The sequence below is a fragment of the Pseudonaja textilis genome, chromosome 15, assembly GCF_049901715.1.
Source record: "Pseudonaja textilis isolate UNSWEBS1 chromosome 15, rPseTex1.2, whole genome shotgun sequence".
NCBI lineage: Eukaryota > Metazoa > Chordata > Lepidosauria > Squamata > Elapidae > Pseudonaja > Pseudonaja textilis.
The window spans coordinates 5094297-5113377 of NC_142004.1; the positions used below are offsets into that span (position 1 = coordinate 5094297).

Consider the following 19081-nt stretch of genomic DNA (forward strand, 5'->3'; position numbering starts at 1 on the left):
AGCAGGTTTCCCCCGCCCCCCTTCCCACCCCCACCCCCGCCAGATTTCAGGCCCTGGAGGCCCTCCCCCGCACCCCTCAAGAAAATCTCTTTCCCCAACCTGGTTCCCTTCAGGGTGGATTGGATTACAGAATCCATTATTCTCTGACTCTCGTCCCGCTTTTTGATTCCTGTTCAATTTCTTGTTCTACTGCACCGAAAGGAGTTGGAAGTCAACGCCTTTTTTTCTCTTTTCCCCTCCCCTATTTTTCCTATTTTTGCTGGTGTGTTTTTGTATTTTATGTTTTATACATGTGTGGGGGTATCTGTCTGTCTATCTTCCTATCTATCTATCTATCATCTATCTATCATAACTATCTATCTACTATCTCCATGTCTCTCTCATCTATACCGATCAGTATCTATATATTCTACCTCTATTCACATCTCTCTCTCTCCTATCTCTCTCTCTCTCATCTATCTAGCTGTCTGTCTATCTGTCCGTCCATCCATCCATCCAATCTATCTAGTATATGTGTGTGTGTGTGTATAAAAACCAAACCAAACATAATCTTTTAAGGCAAGCAGATTTCACTTGCTTGTGGGGAAGCTGCAACAGTGTAGGGGTGAAAAACGTTGGTAAGTCACTTTTTTCAGTGCCGCTGTAACTTTAACAAATCACTACATGAATAATTGTAAATCGAGTGCATCACCAAAGTGGGAGTTCTCGCTCACTAATTTCTTTCTTTCTTTCTTTCTTTCTTTCTTTCTTTCTTTCTTTCTTTCTTTCTTTCTTTCTTTCTTTCTTTCTTTCTTTCTTTTTGACAGTGTGGTTGTTTTAAATTTGGAAAACATTTCTTTTGTTAAAGTAGTCTAGCAAGCTGTGGCACAATAGAGGTAGTGAGGAAAACCGCCAGATTGGGAGGTAGCAAATTTTCAAGCCAGATCAGATAATTAGTAAGCAATCTTATCCACCTCTCACCTCCTTTTCTCTCTGAACGGTTTTAGTGGAAGGGAAAAATAAAAAGACAGCTTTATGCTCCACTTTTGGGAGGTGGTTGGGGGGGAGAGAATATGTCAGGAATAACAGAATTTTGGATGCTCTGTCATTTGCATTTTCACCTCTACATATTTTCAGAGCAACAGCAGCAGGGATGGTGGGAGCAGAATTTATTTAGTAAATGTATATGCCTCCCGTTGGTTTGAAGCGACTCTGGGCAGCTTACAGTGTAATAAAACAAAGATATAAAAACAATTAAATATAAAAGCAGTAATGTAAATATAAAATAGTTCTATGCTGACAATATCACAGTCTTAAAAGGGGACTAGAGTGCCGTTCAAGGCCCTTTCAGTCATTTTCTTCAGGATCTTCACGGCGACCCTCTAAATATCCGTGTTTATTTCAATTTGAAATATGCGCATAGTGCTCATACTTACGCTTTCCCAGTCAAGAATTGTCTGTTATTCCCCCCCACCAAAGTATGTACCTTAGTTATCTCCGATAGCTTTTTTTTTTTTAATGCAAACACTGTATACATTGTTTAAAAGGAGTTAATTCTGGTTAACTGCACTTTTCTTTCTTTCACTCCTTCTAAAAAGCCACGGATTAAATTTCTGATGGCAGCAAATTAATCCATTTACCGAACTAGAGTTCCATTAGTGCACTGATGTGTAAATGTGTGTCTCCAAGGAGCAGAAGCCAATGTTTATCTTTTGGATTTTGTCCATCACATTTAAAAAGGGGGGTGGGGGGGGAATAGAGCTGTTTTAACCAGATAGACCCCTCCCCTTTTTTCATTCTTTTTTGTGTTTTGTGCTAATTTTTATTCGGATCTAGCAATAAGCATAAAGCAAAAGTAATGATGCCACTCCAAAAATCCTCTGAATCCAAGGAACTGATTTCATTTATGGGCTTATTTGTAGCAGCACCCCTGTCTGGGGACGGTGTTTAGTTTTCTTCTTTACTGCTTGAATCAATCCTTTTTTCCCATCATAAGATTTAGAGACAACAAAGAACGAGAGTCTCACCCCACAATAAACTATAACATGGCTTGTTTGCATTTGGCTGAATGTGTTGGATAAACATTGATTGTAGTGTGGGAAACATGGATTAGATTTTACATCTCACAATCCCCTCAGCAGACTGAGGTGTAATCAGCCATCTCTGGCCACTCTGGAGAAATGATATTACTTATTTATTTGGTTGGGTTTTAGTTATTCAGTTTTGTTTTTTTTAAAAAAAACATTTTATTAGTTTATAATATAGCATACAAAGAAAATACAAAAGTAAACAGTAGAATACAATTCTTTATTGGCCAAGTGTGATTGGACACACAAGTAATTTGTCTTCGTGCATATGCTCTCAATATACATAAGTACACTGAGAGCATATGTACATAAATCAGGCTTATAGTAGTAGAATAGTAGAATAAAAATAGAATAGTAGAATAAGAATAGAATAGAATAGAATTCTTTATTTGCCAAGTGTGATCGGACACACAAGGAATTTGTCTTGGTGCATATTCATATAATAGGGAATTTAGGTCAGGGAAAAGTGAGGGAAATCAAGGGAAAAAAGAAAAAAAATCAAGGGGAAAAAAAAAAGCCATTAACTTCTGACCCCATTGGTGCAGTAAAATAAAACAGTAACATCAAACCTCAACTTTTTACTTGGACATAATGGTATAGATTAAGCATTTCTATCACAACGAATCTATCTAATTGGTAAAACCCCGAAATCAAAGTTTCATTTTTCCCTCCACCTCAAACACAAAGTCCAGAAGTGGTTTCCAAGTAGAAATAAAGATTTTTTTTTCTTTAATCAAAACAGTCAATTTAGCCATCTCTGCTAACTTAATTTATTTGATTCACTTTTCTTGCCACCGGCTTCCTGCCAAATGGGCAACTCACAATACAGTTGGGCCTTGACCGACAACCATTCAGTGTTACAGCAGCACTATAAAAAAGTGACTTGTGACTTGCTTAGGAATGGAAATTGTGGTTGTAAGCTGAGGACTACCCATATATTTGGTTTCCGTTTTACTCCGGTCTTAAAAATCAGGAAGAAAAAAAAATGCTTGCTTAGAAACCGTTAGCATTCTCTGTGGGCCAAAAATCATGGTTAACGTTGAAGCTCTAGATACCAGAAGCTGTAAAAGTTTCCGTGGGGTCTTTAGAGAAGAGATTTGAGGTTAAATCTTTCCCTCCCTCCAAGGTGAATCACTTTTTGAAAAGTCCTCCAACCCTGGGGAGCCTAAATGCACTTTATTGATCCTCCCTCCTTTAATATAAATATTTCAGCAACTTGTGGATGTCGGAAAAATGGATTGAGATATTCGTGCCGCGTATAAAAAAAATCAGATTGTTTTGCTAGATTTTGTCCAAATTTAAAGCTGTCGACATTTCCTGATTTCCTGGGTTGTTGTTTTTTTTTGGGGGAGGAACCCATTTCATATTCCTCAGTTTCTGCTACCTATGAGTAGCTGAACAGAAAAGTTATATTTATATTGTCATTCACTTTTTGTTGTGGTTCGCCGGCAGCAGGTGTGGATGGCTGAGGCCTCGGAGAGCGTGGACTCAGATGAGGGGCCTGCGTGTGATGCAGGGATGGGGCCAGGACCATCAGGGAGTGGAATGCTGCCTACGGAGTTTGTGGAGGCTGGCAGAAGTGATGAAGAGGTTCCTGAGGAGCCTGTGCCCAGCAGCACGGGTGACTCAGGAGAAAGGCTGCAAGGTGATGGCCCCTCCCTTAAGGGATAAAAGCCAGCTGAGAAACCGGAGTTCTTTGCAGGAAGCAAAGAAGTTTTTGCACTCAAGCCTTGTGGATGTTCGGAATATCTTGGTTGGTGTTTAGAGACTCTTTATGTTTGAAATATTTCTTAGTAACTTTATCTAGTGCTCTTGGCAGCCTTGCACCACCTTGGCAAAGTTCGTTCTTATCAGAAACAATTAGTTTGAAACAGCCTTTTAACCGGGAAGGAATGGAATTTGTAAAGAATCATTAAAAGGTTTTTCTGTTACCTCCATTTGGTGTTTGTTTCCTTGGAACCAGGTTTGGGTCAGAACACCTTTCCAAACTGGGCCTTTTCCAAAACCCGCTAGAGGTGATCCTCCACTTGTGATCACAATAGAGCCCAAAATTTATGTTAACTAAGCGAGGCATTTGTTAAATGAATTTTACTCCATTTTATCACCTTCTGTGCCTCGGTTGTTAAGTGAATCACTGCAGTCGTTAACTCAGAAACACGGCCGTTAAATGAATCTGGCTTCATTTACTTTGCTTGTCAGGAGGTCACGAAAGGGCATCAAGAGACCCTGGGACACCGAGACTGTTGTAAATATGAGCCGGTTGCCAAGCGCCCGGGTTTTGATCACGCGACCCTGGGGATGCTGCAATGGTCGTTAAGTGTGAAAAATGGTCATAAGTCGCTTTTTTCAGTGCTGTTGTAACTTCGGTCGTTGAACAAACAGTTGTAAGTGGAGGACTATGCTAAAACTTAACACATTCTCTGAAGTTATAATCACACCTGGTGAAATGTTAAGGACGAAACAAGTTGGTATAATTTGAGGCGGGCCTTACAGCCAAATATGTCACCACAATGAGAATTGGGACCGTAAGTAAGTAAATAAAATGTGCTGGCTCATGGCTAAAGCTCATCTTCAGATAGAGTGTCTTTTTTAACAGGGTAACAGAGTTGGAAGGGACCTTGGAGGTCTTCTAGTCAAACCCCCTGCTCAAGCAGAAGACCTCCAAGCCCTCTTTCAACTCTGTTCATTTGTACTTTTCGGGCCATTAGACAATTAGAATTGAGTTCCTCTCTTCTGTTAGTATATACGTTTTTATGTTTACTTGTTATGTATTTGTATATTGATTTCGTTTGTAATGAAATGTTGTATTCCATGTATTGTACCTATTTTTTCTTTTTAATCTTTAATAAAGTTTATTTTTAATTATAAAAGAAAAAGAATTGAGTTCCTCTCAATTGCTCCCTTCTCTGCAATCAAAAAGGGGAACAAGACTGTGTAGAGAAAATTACACATGTAACAGAATAACAGAGTTGAAAGGGACCTTGGAGGTCTTCTAGTCCAACCCCCTGCTCAAGCAGGAGACCCTATACCATATTTCAGACAAATGGTTGTCTGATCTCTTCTTAAAAGCCTCCGGTGTTGGAGTAGCCACAACTTCTGAAGGCAAGCTGTTCCACTGAGGAATTGTTCAAACTATCAGCAAATTTCTCCTTAGATCTAGGTTGCTTCTCTCCTTGATTAGTTTCCCTCCGTTGCTTCTTGTCCTTCCTGCTTTGGAGAATAGCTTGACTCCCTCTTCTTCTTTGTGGCAGCCCCTCAAATACTGGAATACTGGTATCATGTCCCCCCGCAAGCCATCTTAGCCATCACTTAGTTCCTCTTGTCAGGAGAGAAACCTTTGCAAGCAGTGAAATAAAACCTCTTTTTTTCCTGTGCTTATTTTCAGAACGAAATCAACGAGGTTCCATTCTTTGACGTCCAGTTGCCTTACGAATTGGCATTAAAAATATTTCAGTCCCTTGGCCGACTAGAGCTGGGCAGGTGTGCTCAGGTAAGTCTTACTCTGCTTTCGGTGACAAAATTCAGCAAGACGTGGTGGAAGGGAAAGTAGCGCAATTGAGCGATGATCCTTTTCAGGCCTCCGAGAGAGAAACGGCCTTCAAATTAGCATTGGAGCTGTAACTTGGTTTGACATTTTTTAGCCCTGGAGAATCCCTCCCCCCGCCCCTTCCCCCAATCTCCTCTCTTTCCTAAGATAAACAGAAATTGGAGGGGGGAAATTTCTCTCATAGATATGCAGGAATTTTGCATTTTCGTGTGACCGGTTCATCCTTTGTAGTTTATATTATGGAATGGAATAATTGGAAAAAGTCATTTGTCCCCCACAGTCCCATTGGATTCTCAATGCCAGCGTCTGTCTAGATGAAAGTATTCCTGGTAGAAGGACATTCAACTTTAAACACATGCATTGAAGGGAAATTGGATCTTCTGTCAAACTCTTTTCATTGCTCAGAAGATTTTCCTAACATTCATCCAGAAATGCTTTTCCTGTTACTGTTATTCTGGTTTCTGGGATGATGTGTGATTCATCCCCACCTCATCCCAGTTTGTCTTAAACTATAGGAGTCCCCGTGGATTTTATTTCGCTGGACATTGCTGGCTATAGGGGCCAGTGCTCCACTCAGTTGCAAGGCCAGCACTGTCCGAAAAAGTTTCCGCAGTCATGTGGCCATCATGACATCATGGAGCGCTGTTACTTTCCCACCGAAGTGGTACTTGCACATTCGTGCTTTCGAACTGCTAGGTTGGAAGGAGCTGTAGCAAGGACGGATCAGTACCAAATAAAATGGGCAATTTTGGTGCCTTTGACTGGGAAATTATCCTTCTTTTGATGCAGTCTGCAACGGTGTTTGCATTTTTGGTAGTCACATCATGCTGTTGACTCCTACAAGCAATCCCCCAAATTTCTGCTGCTAAGCAGGATGGTTGGTAAGCGAATTTTGTCCCGTTTTACGATTTTTTTTCTTGCCATAATTGTTAAGGGACTTGTTGCATTTGTTAAATTAATAACGTGGTTGTTAAGTGAATTTGGCTTCCCAATTTGACACAAAAAGGGATCACATGACCCCCTAGGACACTGCAATTGTCATAAATGTGAGTCAGTTGTCTTCTTGCATCTGAATGCAGATCATATGACCATGGGGATGTTGCAACAGTTTTCACAAAAGTATGGAAAATGGTCATGTCATTTTTTTCAGTGCCATTGTAACTTTGAACGGTCATTAAATTGTCATAAGACAAGGAGCACCTGAATTCATCTTAAAAGTCAGTTACAGTATTGCTTTTGGACATAGCCATGAAACTGACCAAGAGATGTTATTGTATATATTTCTATATTTGAAGGTAACACTCCTGACTTGGATACCCATTTTATACACACACTTACACAGAAGTGTAAACCATCTTAGATGTGTAGCAATCCTAAAGTTGTAACTTTTTCTGAGTCTAACAATCCTAAATGTGTCTTTTTTCCAGAAAACAATAATAATAAACTAGTGTTGGTATAAATATCCCAGAAGATTGGCTTCGATCACTCCAGGTGTAAATCCTAGAATGAGGATAAAAGCATGTGAAGGAATAAGGAGGGAAAAACATGACCTTTTTTTGTATAGCTTTGGGTTCTGTTTCTTTTGATTGGGAATGTTTTCCTATCGTACCCATCATCTTTTACACAGGATAGTTGTGCCTCTATCAACCTTCTTAGTTTCCCAAAACTTCTTTCTTCTTCTTATCTGCGTGTTTCTTTATAAATGGCTTTTATCGTACCCTGCAAGGACAATGCCTGTAGAAGAAATCCCTGGATAATTTGAGAGGTGGTGGAGGGCCAAGCAAAGTTCTAGGGTTTTACAAGGCTTTTGAAGTGAAATATGAGGTAAGCCAAAGGCTTTTTAGCCCACTTCCAAAGTGATGGAGCAAAAAGCGAAGTCGTAAACACGAAGGGCTGTTTTCATTTTTCTCTCGGTGCTTTTGATTTTTTTTTTGAAAAGACGGCATCCTTCTTCAGCTAAATGGAATGCCCTGCTGTCTTTTCATTGCCTTTTCCACAGATTTTTTTATTTATTTTTTTAAAAAGATTGCTTAGCAGAGTTCATAGAACTCTGCTAGTTAATGGAGCTGGTTAGCTTAGCAGAGGATCCCCTGGAGAGAGAGTTTTTAAGCTTGGATGGTTGCCAAAGTGGCAACTGACTGATAGCAGAAGAAAAACAGCACTAGAAAATAGCTCCCTTCTTCAAAATCTGCAGAATTGAACCGAGATTGTTACACAAAAGAAAAATGACAATCCTGGGCCTTCCCTGCCAGCATCGATCCCCTGTTTAAGCTATGTCTTTGTTGTTGTAAACAGCAAAGAAAAGTTTCTGTTAGCAGTTGCAAGTTCACACATTCAAAGGAGGCGCCTTTCTTGAACACAATTCAAAATCTCTCGTGTTGAATCAAGGGCCAGAGAGCCTCTTAGTTTAGAAGAGAGTTGTGTTTGTGGTTTCTTAATTGGGACTTTCTGTGTCTCCTAGCTACAGGTAAGGATAAGATAGGTCACAGTGGTTGGATTTAAAAAAAAGGAGAGGGTGAGAACGATTTTGCAGCTAGAAATTGAAACTCATCAAAGAGATTTTTCTCTTTTGGAAGATTTTAAAGAGTAAATAATTCACCAAGGCAAAAGTTAGTCAGGTCTGAATGTTCCTTGATACTGCCCTGTCGGGGAGCGGTAGTAATTCTGTGGGGGGTTTATATTAAGTAAAATTCCTCTTTGCATCAAAACTGGAGAACCCAAATTCAAGGCTGATTAATAAGTTAGAATTGTGTACAGGTATTCCTCTACTTACGATCACATTTGAGAAAAGAATTTTTGTTGCTAAGCAAGATGGTTGTTCAGTGCTCGATTTTACGATGTTTTCTGCCACGGCTGTTATGTGAATCACTGCAGTTGTTCAGTAAAACATGGTCCTAGCGGACAATCATTTCAATAGGAGCCAGTGTTTTGTGCTGATGCTACCAAAAAAGCCAACACGGTTCTAGGCTGCATAAACAGAGGGATAGAATCAAGATCACACGACTTGTTAATACTACTTTATAATGCTTTGATCAGGCCACACCTGGACTATGGTATCCAGTTTTGGTCACCAGGATGTAAAAAAGATGTTGAGACTCTAGAAAGAGTGCAGAGAAGAGCAATAAAGAAGATTAGGGGACTGGAGGCTAAAATGTATAAAGAACGGTTGCAGGAAGTAGATATGTTTAGTCTAATGAAAAGAAGGATTAGGGAGACATGATAGCAGTGTTGCAATATCTCAGGGGCTGCCCCAAAGAAGAGGGAGTCGAGCTATTCTCCAAAGCACCTGAAGGCAAGACAAGAAGCAATGGATGGACACTAATCAGGGAGAAAAGCAATCTAGAACTAAGGAGAAATTTCCTGACAGTCAGAACAATTCATCAGTGGAACGAGTTGCCTCCAGAAATTGTAAATGCTCCAACACTGGAAGTTTTTAAGAAGAGATTGGACAACCGTTTGAAGTGGTGTAGGGTTTCCTGCCTAAGCAGGCGGTTGGACTAGAAGACCTCCAAGGTCCCTTCCAACTCTGTTATTCTAATTCTAGCCAAGGCAGGGGTCGGTGAGTGGGGGCTCTTTCAGGCTTTTTGGCACTGAGTTTCTCACCTGTTGTCACCTCCAGCAGCGCTCCTGGGCTTGGATTGGCGCCAGAGGCGTGCAGCCGCCTGCGTTAAATGGAGCCGCTCACGGCAGCGTACGAAGTGCTTAAGACACTTTCCATTAGGGTTGTGTTTTGTGTGGGTTTTTTTTTTTTTTTGCAGCTGCTCCTCACTTGACAAAGCCGCCATCGGCTCGGCTGTGCCAGTTTCCAGCCTCTTAATGGGCCATTTCGACTTGGAGGCGTCCTCAGAAATTTTTAGCCTGATAAGCCCGCAGGGCTTGAGACTAACCTGATTAAAATCACAGCGGGGATAAAATACCCTTGTTTTATTCGTCCCTTTCCTTTCCGTGACCTGGTCCTTTGATGGGGTTTCTTAAAAAGAGCTTCTTTCGCTTAAATTCGCCCCCCTTCCAAAAAAGGTAAGAAGAAGAAGCGACTTGAAAAGATTTCCCCTTCTCCGTCCTCCTGGATTGGCCCATCTTCCCTTTCGAACGAGCCGCAGTTGACAAATCCTTTTTTTGTTTGTTTGTTTGTTTGCCACCGAGTTCACAAATCTCAGCCTCATCAACGCAAATAACCTCCCCCATGGAAACTGGGCACGAGAGCGTCTCCTTTTAAACACTCGAAGTATTTTACTCCTGCCAAGCAGCTGCCTCTTTGCATAAGGCAGCCCCGTCTTTTAAAAACGCCGCTGCAGCCCACAGCTAGGAAAACAGACGGCGCTGAATGGTTCCACTCTGAAAATCATGTTGCGTGTTGTTGTTGTGGAAAGAGGAAAAGTGGCGCAAGAGCTGAACGTCCAGTTCGCATATCTGTCCGGCGCCGGCCTGGTTTTAGTAAAGTATAGAACCACCGCGGCCACGGAGGTGGATGGAACAGTGGAGTATTTTGCTCTTCGTAGCAAAGTGAGTGTTTTCTGTACATCTAGCTAAGTTTGAGAGAGACTGTGTGATGACCCGGGGTGTGGCACAAAAGCAACAAAGTCACCAAAGTGGGTAAAGGCCCTTTAATTCTTCCAACTTGGCCTCCAATGTCCAGTTATCCTCGGCTGGAGAAAAAACTCTCCCAAGAAGAGTTTTTAAAGGGAAGAAATTCAGTCCGAACCAAAAGTACATATAAATTATAAATAAAAACCAACACAAACCACAAGCTTCAGCAATTAACAAGACAGGGCAGAATAAGGAATTGCAGAGCTCAAAAGATAGCGAAACACACACAGTTGGCGGGACGCCAGAGCCCAGGTAGGACAAACAAAGATAATGCACACTTTGCTTCCAGCAAGTTTCAGTGCGCAAACACCCTCTTTATCCTGTTTTCCCAGCTGCAGCTAATGAAGGGAATCAGGGCCTTTTTCTCCCCCGTAAGCCATGTTGCTCCCTTATCCTCTCCTCCCTGCGTGCCTATGGGCCTGGGTCTTCCTCTGAATGCCCAGCCAGACTGTGCCCTTCCCCAGTTTCCTCCATAGTCACCAGAGCCACACTCCCACTCCCTGTCAGCTGTTCAACCTCCCCTTTGGAATCAGATTCCAACAGGGGCATGACAGACTGTTTGGTGTCTCGGTTAAACTGTCAAGATTATAAACTGGGAGATGGTGAGTTCTGGTTCTACCTTAGGCAGGAGGCAACTTTGAGTGACCTGGGGCCAGTCCCTCTCTCTCAGCCCTGGGAAGGAGGCAATGGCAAGCCACTTTGGAAAACACTAGGCAGCTTTTGAGAATTAAATAGAATTGTATAGAAAAGAAATCCAAGAATGAGCTAAGCAGGTCAGAGCTGAATACAGGTAATCCTCGACATAACGACCAGAATGGAGTCCAACAGGTTGCTAAGCGAGGCAGTTCTCGGGAGAGTTTTGCCCCCATCTTACAACCTTTATGGCCACAGTTGTTAAACGAATCACCGCAGATTCAACTAATTCATTTAACAACCTGGAATTAAGGAGAAACTTCCCGATAGTGAGGACAAATAACCAGCGGAACAGCTCGCCACCAGAAGTTATGTCTAAAATGGTACAAGGTCTCTTGCTTGATCAGGGGGTTGGACTAGAAGACCTCCAAGGTCCCTTCCAGCTCTATTCTGATACATATGGTGAAACCACGCACATAAGCAAACAGTGCCAAAGCCACTGCATTTGGTTAACAACTGCTGTAAATTCAGGCTGGTCACATGACCAACCTGTTTTATGTCTGTTAATGGTTTCCAGCCTCCATTATAGTCATAACTCAAGGAACTACCTGTACATATGTCCAGCCAGGACCTCTTGGGCAAGCATCCTTTCCCCTCAATGTGCTGATTTCTTATTTGCAAGGCAAATCCTTCCTTCCTTCCTTCCTTCCTTCCTTCCTTCCTTCCTTCCTTCCTTCCTTCTTCCCTCCCTCCCTCCCTCCCTCTCTCTCTCTCTCTCTCTCTCTGTCTGTGTGTGTGTGTGTGTGTGTGTGTCTCGCTCTGTATGTGTTTCTCTCTCTCTCTCTCTCTCTCTGTGTCTATGTGTTTCTCTCTCTCTCTCTCTCTCTCTCTCTCTCTCTCTCTCTCTCTCTCTCTCTCTCTTGGTGTTTCTCTCTTTCTCTGTCTCTCTCTTCCCCCCAACCCAACAAGGATGTAATTATTGTGAGAGATTAAAAATGTCATGTTTTACCTGCAGGCTGCAGTCTGTTTCACGTTGCTATCTCATTAGGCCGTAAACGCCGAGCGAGCCATTGTGCGGGGAAGGCCGCCTCGCCCCCTTCCTTTGCATAACCGAGATTTCTTTTCATAGCAACACTTCACATCTCCAGCTTTTCCGTCTTCGTAACCAGAGGCAACCAATCTCCAGCCTTTTGAGTGTCACTCTGCAGACTTGCCCGTCCCTGCCCCTGGCACAGGCCTTCGTTGTGTTTATGTCCCTTTATTATTGGCATGGTTATTTTTGAGAAAAGTAGGTGGGGGAGGGGAAACAATTCCGGGCTTGGGTTTGTTTTTGTTTTGCAGAGTTTTTCAGCACCGATAATTTTGGAGCTGCTTGGAAATTGGCTTCCCTGAGATGTTTTTTCCCCCTCCCTGCTAGTCCGCCTTTAAAATGTAAAGAAATTGGAATTTAAGAATTCGTTGAGATGTGGGTGACTTCAGTGTGGATTTCCTTGAGTAAATAAACTTGAACCTTAACTTTTGGGGACAGAAAGAAAGCGTGTCCCATGATTTGGATCTCTGGTCTTGGCTCTGCCGTTTATGTTTTACCAAGAAAGGAGAATTATTTGTAGCTCAGAGTTGAAATGAGGGGTCCTTCCTTCGTGCCCTCTAAGCTTGGTTGTTTTCTTGCAGATGTTTCATGACCCAACTAGGTAACGTGTCATTTCATAAAATATTTCTACGGTCTTTTTAGAGTTGCCAACAGAAAGAGAGGGAGGAGCAGTGCGGTAGCTTGCAAACCAAAACTGCATTCCATAAATGTTTTCAGAGATAGTTTCTAGGTGACCGAAGTTTCTGCCTTGCAAAATCCTAACTGGAGAGCACGATTGATGACTCTTGGCTAAGGATGTGTCCCATTGGAGAATATGAATTATGATACAGCCAGAGAGGTGGGGGGAAAACCAGGGTCAAGGGTGACAATGAATGATGTGTCTCAGAGTCAGCTACACCCAGGCACTGCCGGACATGTTAACTCCCGGTATAAATCCTTTTGAAGTTTTGGAAGTTTGGCTCGAGACTCACGATTTAATTGGGGGTAACTGCCGGAATCCTGACATAACATACATTTAAGAATTTTTTAAAATCCTATTTTAATGTTAGTGCAGGGCCTGTTTGGGGGGGTGATGCATATCATAGTCACTGAGAGCATCGTGCTTCCACTCCCTCCCACTCCCACCCCCACCCGAATGAGAGAACTCTCAGCAATGAGCATTTGTCCTACTTTCAGGTGAGCCGAACGTGGAAGATACTGGCGGAAGACCAAGTCCTGTGGTTCCGGATTTGTCAACGGGAAGGTTATCTGTCTGACTGTCAAATCTCAGACTTCCCCTGTTGGAAACAGACCCTCCGGGAATGTCGGGAAAAGGAGCAGACCCTGCGCACCAACTGGAAAGTAAGGGAGAAGAACTTCTCACTTGAAACACCCTATAAGCTTGTCCCAAGAGAGATCCAGCCTAGAAATAAGGAGGAATTTCCAGACGGAACAATTAATCAGTGGGATGGGTTGCCTTCAGACGTTATGGGTGCTCCATCACTGGAAGTTTTCAAACATAGATTGGACAACCATTTGACCAGGATGGTCGAAATTCTTCTGTGTTGAGCATGGGATTAGACTAAAGACCTCCGAGGTCCTTTCCAGGCCTGGTTCTATGCTTGATAGCAATAGCCCTTTGACTTATATACCGCTTCACAGTGCTTTTACAGTCCTCTCCAAGTGGTTTGCAGCAGGGGTGGGATTCAAATTTTTAACAACCGGTTCTCTGGGCATGGCTTAGGTGGTGGGCATGGCTTGGTGGGCATGTGACTGGATGGACGTGGCTTGGTGGGCATGTTTTTGGCTGGGCATGGCCAACTCAATATCACTCACATAGAGGCATGCATCTCCTCGCCTGGCCTCTCGTGACTGTGGGGATGCTGCAACAGTCGTAAGTGTGAAAAATGGCCATAAGTCACTTTTTTCAGTGCCATTGTAACTTTGAATGGTCACTCCACACAAGCAAAGTACCAGCAAAGGAGGGGGAAAAAAACTCCAGAGAAATTCCTGAGACAGGAAGTCTAGTCCTGCCAAGAATGTAATACGGGTTAATGGAGAGGCAGTTTCTGTAAGCAACACCAGAATGTTTCCTTCCTGCCTTCCTTACAGGATTAGCCCAGTAATTTCTTCTAACAACCGGTTCTCCGAATTGCTTAGAATGTTAACCGGTTCTAGCGAATAGGTGCAAACTGGTAGAATCCCACCCCTGGTTTGCAGAATCAGCCTGTTGCCCCCAACAATCTGGGTCCTCATTTTACCCACCTCGGAAGGATGGAAGGCTGTTGTGGGGGACCTGAGGGACTGGACCAAACCCAATCCTTGTCTTCCTTCGCAGAACCGCATCGGGGTTATGAGCCAGTTGCAGCACGAAGTCGGGAACATTCTGTGTGACGTGCATTCCTGCAACGGAGTGGTCATTGCTGGGTGAGTCTGGGGCTGAGGGCTCATCTAGAATTCTCCTCCTGTCTCCTTGGCCACCTGAATGTTTCTTGTGACCATTTGTGGTCCAGAGAATAGAACGGGAATTGACAAAACTGTTTCATGAGGCCAGTGATGGGGAACCTTTTTGTTGTGGTGTGCCGAGAGCATGCCTGCGCGTGCTGGTACCCACAGTGCAATGCGCCCCCTCCCTGCACATGTGCGTGCAACACCCCCGCCCCCTTACCTGCACTGTGCACGCGCGCTCCTTCCAGCTGATTATTGGCTCGTTTGAGGCCGTTTTCGCCCTCCCGGAGCCTCGAGGGAAGCCTCTGTAGCCTCGGGAGGCTGAAAACGGGCCTGTTTCAGCACTTCCGGACTTGAATACCCTGATTCTACAAAAATCCACCCTACTTGGAACAGCTTATATCCTCCGATGCTACCTGAACAGTTCCTAGGTCCTCGGTTAGGGCTCGAGCTGCCCCAAAGGCTGTGAATCTCACAAAAGATTAAATCATCATCACTATCATCCCAATAGTTATCCCAATTGTAGTTGGAGCCCTTGGAGCAATACCTAAAGGGCTGCCTCGCTATTTGGAAATCCTGAATTTATCAGACTTGAATACCCTGATTCTACAAAAATCCACCCTACTTGGAACAGCTTATATCCTCCGACACTTCCTGAACAGTTCCTAGGTCCTTGGGTTAGGACTCGAGCTATTGATCTACCAACCAGCCCCAAAGGCTATGAATCTCATCAAAGATTAACTGCCACCACAACATTAATAATAATGAACAACAACAAAACAACAACAACAACAACAATAATAATAGATAACACCTCAGACTTAACAATTGTCGATAAGAAAAACAAAAAAGTCTGGATAGTGGATGTGGCAGAAGAGAAGAGAAAGAACTGGAGAAGATAACAAAATACGAAGAGCTGCGAATAGAAATAGAACGACTGTAGCAAAGGCAAGCAAGGGTAGCACCAATAGTCATAGGCGCCTTGGGTGCAGTCCCAATTCAACTGGAGCACCACTCAAACCCCATCAGTGGCATTGACACATTTGCCACCCATCAATTGCAGGAGGCAGCTTTCCTTAGAACAGCTTCCATCCTGTAACACCGTCCAACATCCAGATTTGCCTATCCCAGGTCCTGGGTAAAGACTCGATAGGTAGACCAAAATGCCAAACCCAGCCTGAACATCTGGCTGGCTGTGCGATGATAATATTTCTGAACTTAATTCACTGGCATGTGAAATTTCCCTCTCCGTTGCCTACTGTTGGACGGGAGTTGTATAATCCTGATTTTTTTTTTTTAACCCCCCACCCCTCCCCCAAGTCCATTAAAAGAAATATTATTAAGCAGAGGCAAACTTATCACTGTGGCTTTTAAGTAGAAACCAGCTCTGCTGCGAAAGTCGTTAACGGCAAAACGATTTTTAATGCCCGAAACAGGGCTGCTGGCATGGTGGTTCTAAATATCTCCCCTGTGCTGCGTTTTCTGAGTCATTGAGAGATTTCAACACACTTGTAATGGCCCATCATTTCTATTTATCACCACCTGGCACTCGGTTTTAAAAGGGTGATTTTTTTCCCACCCCCACTCCCAGCCTCTAGATGTCATGAACCTCATTAGCCTTATTTCTGGGCTAAAAACAGTAGGGAATTTCAAGAATGGTTCCCCCCAAGGATAATCGCTAATCCCCTTACTCTTAGCCTTGTACGGCTGTATGGGCGGTGTGTTTAAACGTACGTGTGTGTGTGTGTGTGTGTGTGTGTGTGTGTGTAAGAAGGCCTCCCTCCTCCTCTTTCGCGGCTTCACAGTCCCCAAGTCACAACACCAGGCAGCCTAGAGAAGGGGTGATGTCATCGGAGGTTGTGAAATTGGCTCGGGCCTCCGAATAAATCAATGTACTAGGTTTAAGAGCAACACTTCATTTTAACAAGGCGTTTTTGTGAAGTGGAATTAGAGTCAATTGTCTCGTGTGCTTTTATTTATTTTTTATTTATTTTTCCCCAGTCCCCTGCCAAAGCCAGCTTCCGTGAGTGACCTGGCTTGGAACAAATCCCCAAAGTAGCCAGTTTGCTTGCTTTCAGGATAAAAAAACACGTTGGAAATTGATTTATGCCTTGTGAAAATCAAAATGGGATGTTGACCGGGATACTGCTAAAAGTTAGTGTAGTTTACTTTATTGTCATTGCACCTCATACAGCGAAATTAAATACCATCTTCAGTGTACATTATGACTATGAAAATATGCACAAACACACATCCTTCACATTCTGTACAGTTGAATGAAAAACCCCTGATATTGCATTAACATTGCACTATACATAGGATTCAAAAGAGCTCCTGCCCTGGGATGGAAGCTGTTTTTCAGCCTATTTGTCCTTGTTTTTATTATCCTGTACTGTCTGCCAGATGGTAATAGTTCAAATAAAAAGGGTGCCCAGGATGAGATGGATCTTTGAGAATGTTTTGAACTTTCTTTAAGGCAGCGGGAGCTCTAAAGCTCTTCCAAAGAGGGGAAGAGGGCAACCCATGATCCTCTGAGAAGCAATGACATTAACCCTCTGGAGTGCTGTCCTATCTCCCACAGTGCAATTGGCAAACCATCCACGGGTGCAGTAAGTTAAGATACTCTCTATGGTGCAGCAGGAGAAGGTCACCAGCAGTTTTTCATTCTGTTGTTGTTTTTAGTAGTGCTCGGCTTATGACGGTTCATATAGCGACTGGTCAAAGTTTTTAACAGCCCTGCAAAAAGTGACTTATGACCATTTGTCATACTTAACGACTGTTTGCAGCATCCTTGGGGTCACGTGATCAAAATCCAGTCTCTTGGCAGCTGACTGGGGAAGCTGCAATGGTTGTACGAGTGAAAACCGGTCGTAAGTCACTTTTTGCAGTGTTGTTGAAACTTGGGATGGTCCCAAAATGAACTGCCATAAGTCGAGGGCTACCTATATGTACAGAAGGCATAAATAACATTCTGAAGCCTTAGGAGAAAATACAGCTGAACAGCTGCGGATTTTGACGATACGTGAAATAGTGCCTGTTACCACGCAGCACATATTTTTAGCCAAGGGAATTTGCTAAGTCAGCATGCAATGATCATTGTAATATTTGATGGCGTGAAGGGGATTAGACCTCTTGCTACCATGTTCCTCCCCCCAAAATAAGACCCTGTCTTATATTTCTTTGCCACCAAAAAAGGCACCAGGTCTTATTTTTGGGAGGAAGTCATCCACTGACTAACCTCACTTGCACGTGTCTCCCCGGCCTCCTTTTTGCTGTCAGAGGCCTTCAGGAACTTCTTCTTCTGCAGCCAGCAAGACTTTCCTGAAGGCCTCGGCAGCCGATAACAGCCGAAAACTCCAGATCGATCCAGAGCTTTGTTATCAGCTCCAGAGCCCTTCAGGAAAGCCTTGCCAGCCTTGCTGGCTGCAGAAGAAATGGGCCGGCGAGGCCTGTGTGCGAGGCCTGGCTACAACTGTCCAAAGATTAGTAGTAGCGCAGTTCTACCACCACCCATCCCTACTCTAGCTTAATTTTTACCCGTGCACTCCGGAGTGGGCGGAATCTTAATTAGGGCTTATTTTGGGGGGTAGGGCTTATATTGGGCGTACGTGTAAAAAAACCAAGCTAGGACTTACTTTCAGGGTAGGCCATATTTTCGGGGAAACAGGGTAGAAGATTAAAAAACCTGCAGTGACTTGAAATCAAGAATGTTTTTTTGCCAAAGGGGTAGAAATTGTTAAGGGCTTCCATTGCAAGTTTGCAGCGGTAAAATACTGTCCAGTTCTTTGTGACCCGTTCTCGGTGGTGGTCTTCTCCTTCCCCGTGGCCCTCCTGCGGGCTGGATGCGGGATTGAACAGATCTGATCCTGCAGAGGGCTCTTTCTACGACCTAATAAAGAGATTATTTTAGCAGCAAGAGGTGGCGTGACACCTGCAGTGTGGTTGAGCGTCGAGAATCAACAGGGCTAATTTTAGAATCCCGTAACGAGAGGGTAGGATCTCGTGGGCATTGCAATCGCTACCTGCCTTGCTATCTTGACACCACTCCAAAGCGGTCTAGAGTAGTGAACGTATCGTGAAATTCTTTTCTTTGCCGGGGAAAAAAAAAATAACAGTCCATATCAAGAACTGCTTTTTTTTTTTTCTTTAATAGAGGAAATATAGCGCAATCTCGCTTTTCTGGATCTTGGCTGAACACTGATTTGCCCACGGTGGAGGAAATTCCGTGGCGCGTTCTCCGGGTAATGTTGCCATTATGCAGAAGGCCGCCTTAATGTCCTCTAGGTAATGATGTCATTACGCAGATGTCATAACGCAAATGATATCATTTGTGTATTTTGAAGCTGCCATTATGAAGATTGAGTCAGTGGACCTTGGGGAATAGCGCAGATAACACAAGCGCCATTAATCAATTAAACTGATGTTTCAGTTGCCTTGGATCAGACGAAGCTGCCATGTCGGTTAGTGGTCTAACTAACCCCTGTTATCCCTTATGGTTAGGCAACAGCTGCCCAAAATCTCAGGCTGAAAACAACTTAAGCGAGTCTTAAAGTGGACCCACACATCACATTAAACCTCTATTTCTAATTTTCTGCACAACCACAGTCACCTGCTAATCATTGCTTAGAGTAATGCAAACCTGATCTGCTCTTAAGCCTTCGTACAGTTTTTAGTGTTTTAGTGCCTGTTTGAACCCATACATTGTAGCCCGTCTATCTTGGCTTATGCCCT

General features: G+C 43.4%; 1 protein-coding gene across 2 annotated transcripts in view; it reads left to right on the forward strand.

Moving 5' to 3' along the window:
- Positions 1-19081, forward strand: part of FBXW8 (F-box and WD repeat domain containing 8) — a 55791-nt gene that overhangs the window by 1207 nt on the left and 35503 nt on the right. For both annotated transcript variants that reach the window (XM_026718647.2, XM_087913248.1), the window contains exons 2-4: positions 5452-5556; positions 13100-13264; positions 14241-14329. In XM_026718647.2, the coding sequence (XP_026574432.1) occupies positions 5452-5556; positions 13100-13264; positions 14241-14329 (359 nt within the window). The remainder of the gene's footprint in view (positions 1-5451; positions 5557-13099; positions 13265-14240; positions 14330-19081) is intronic.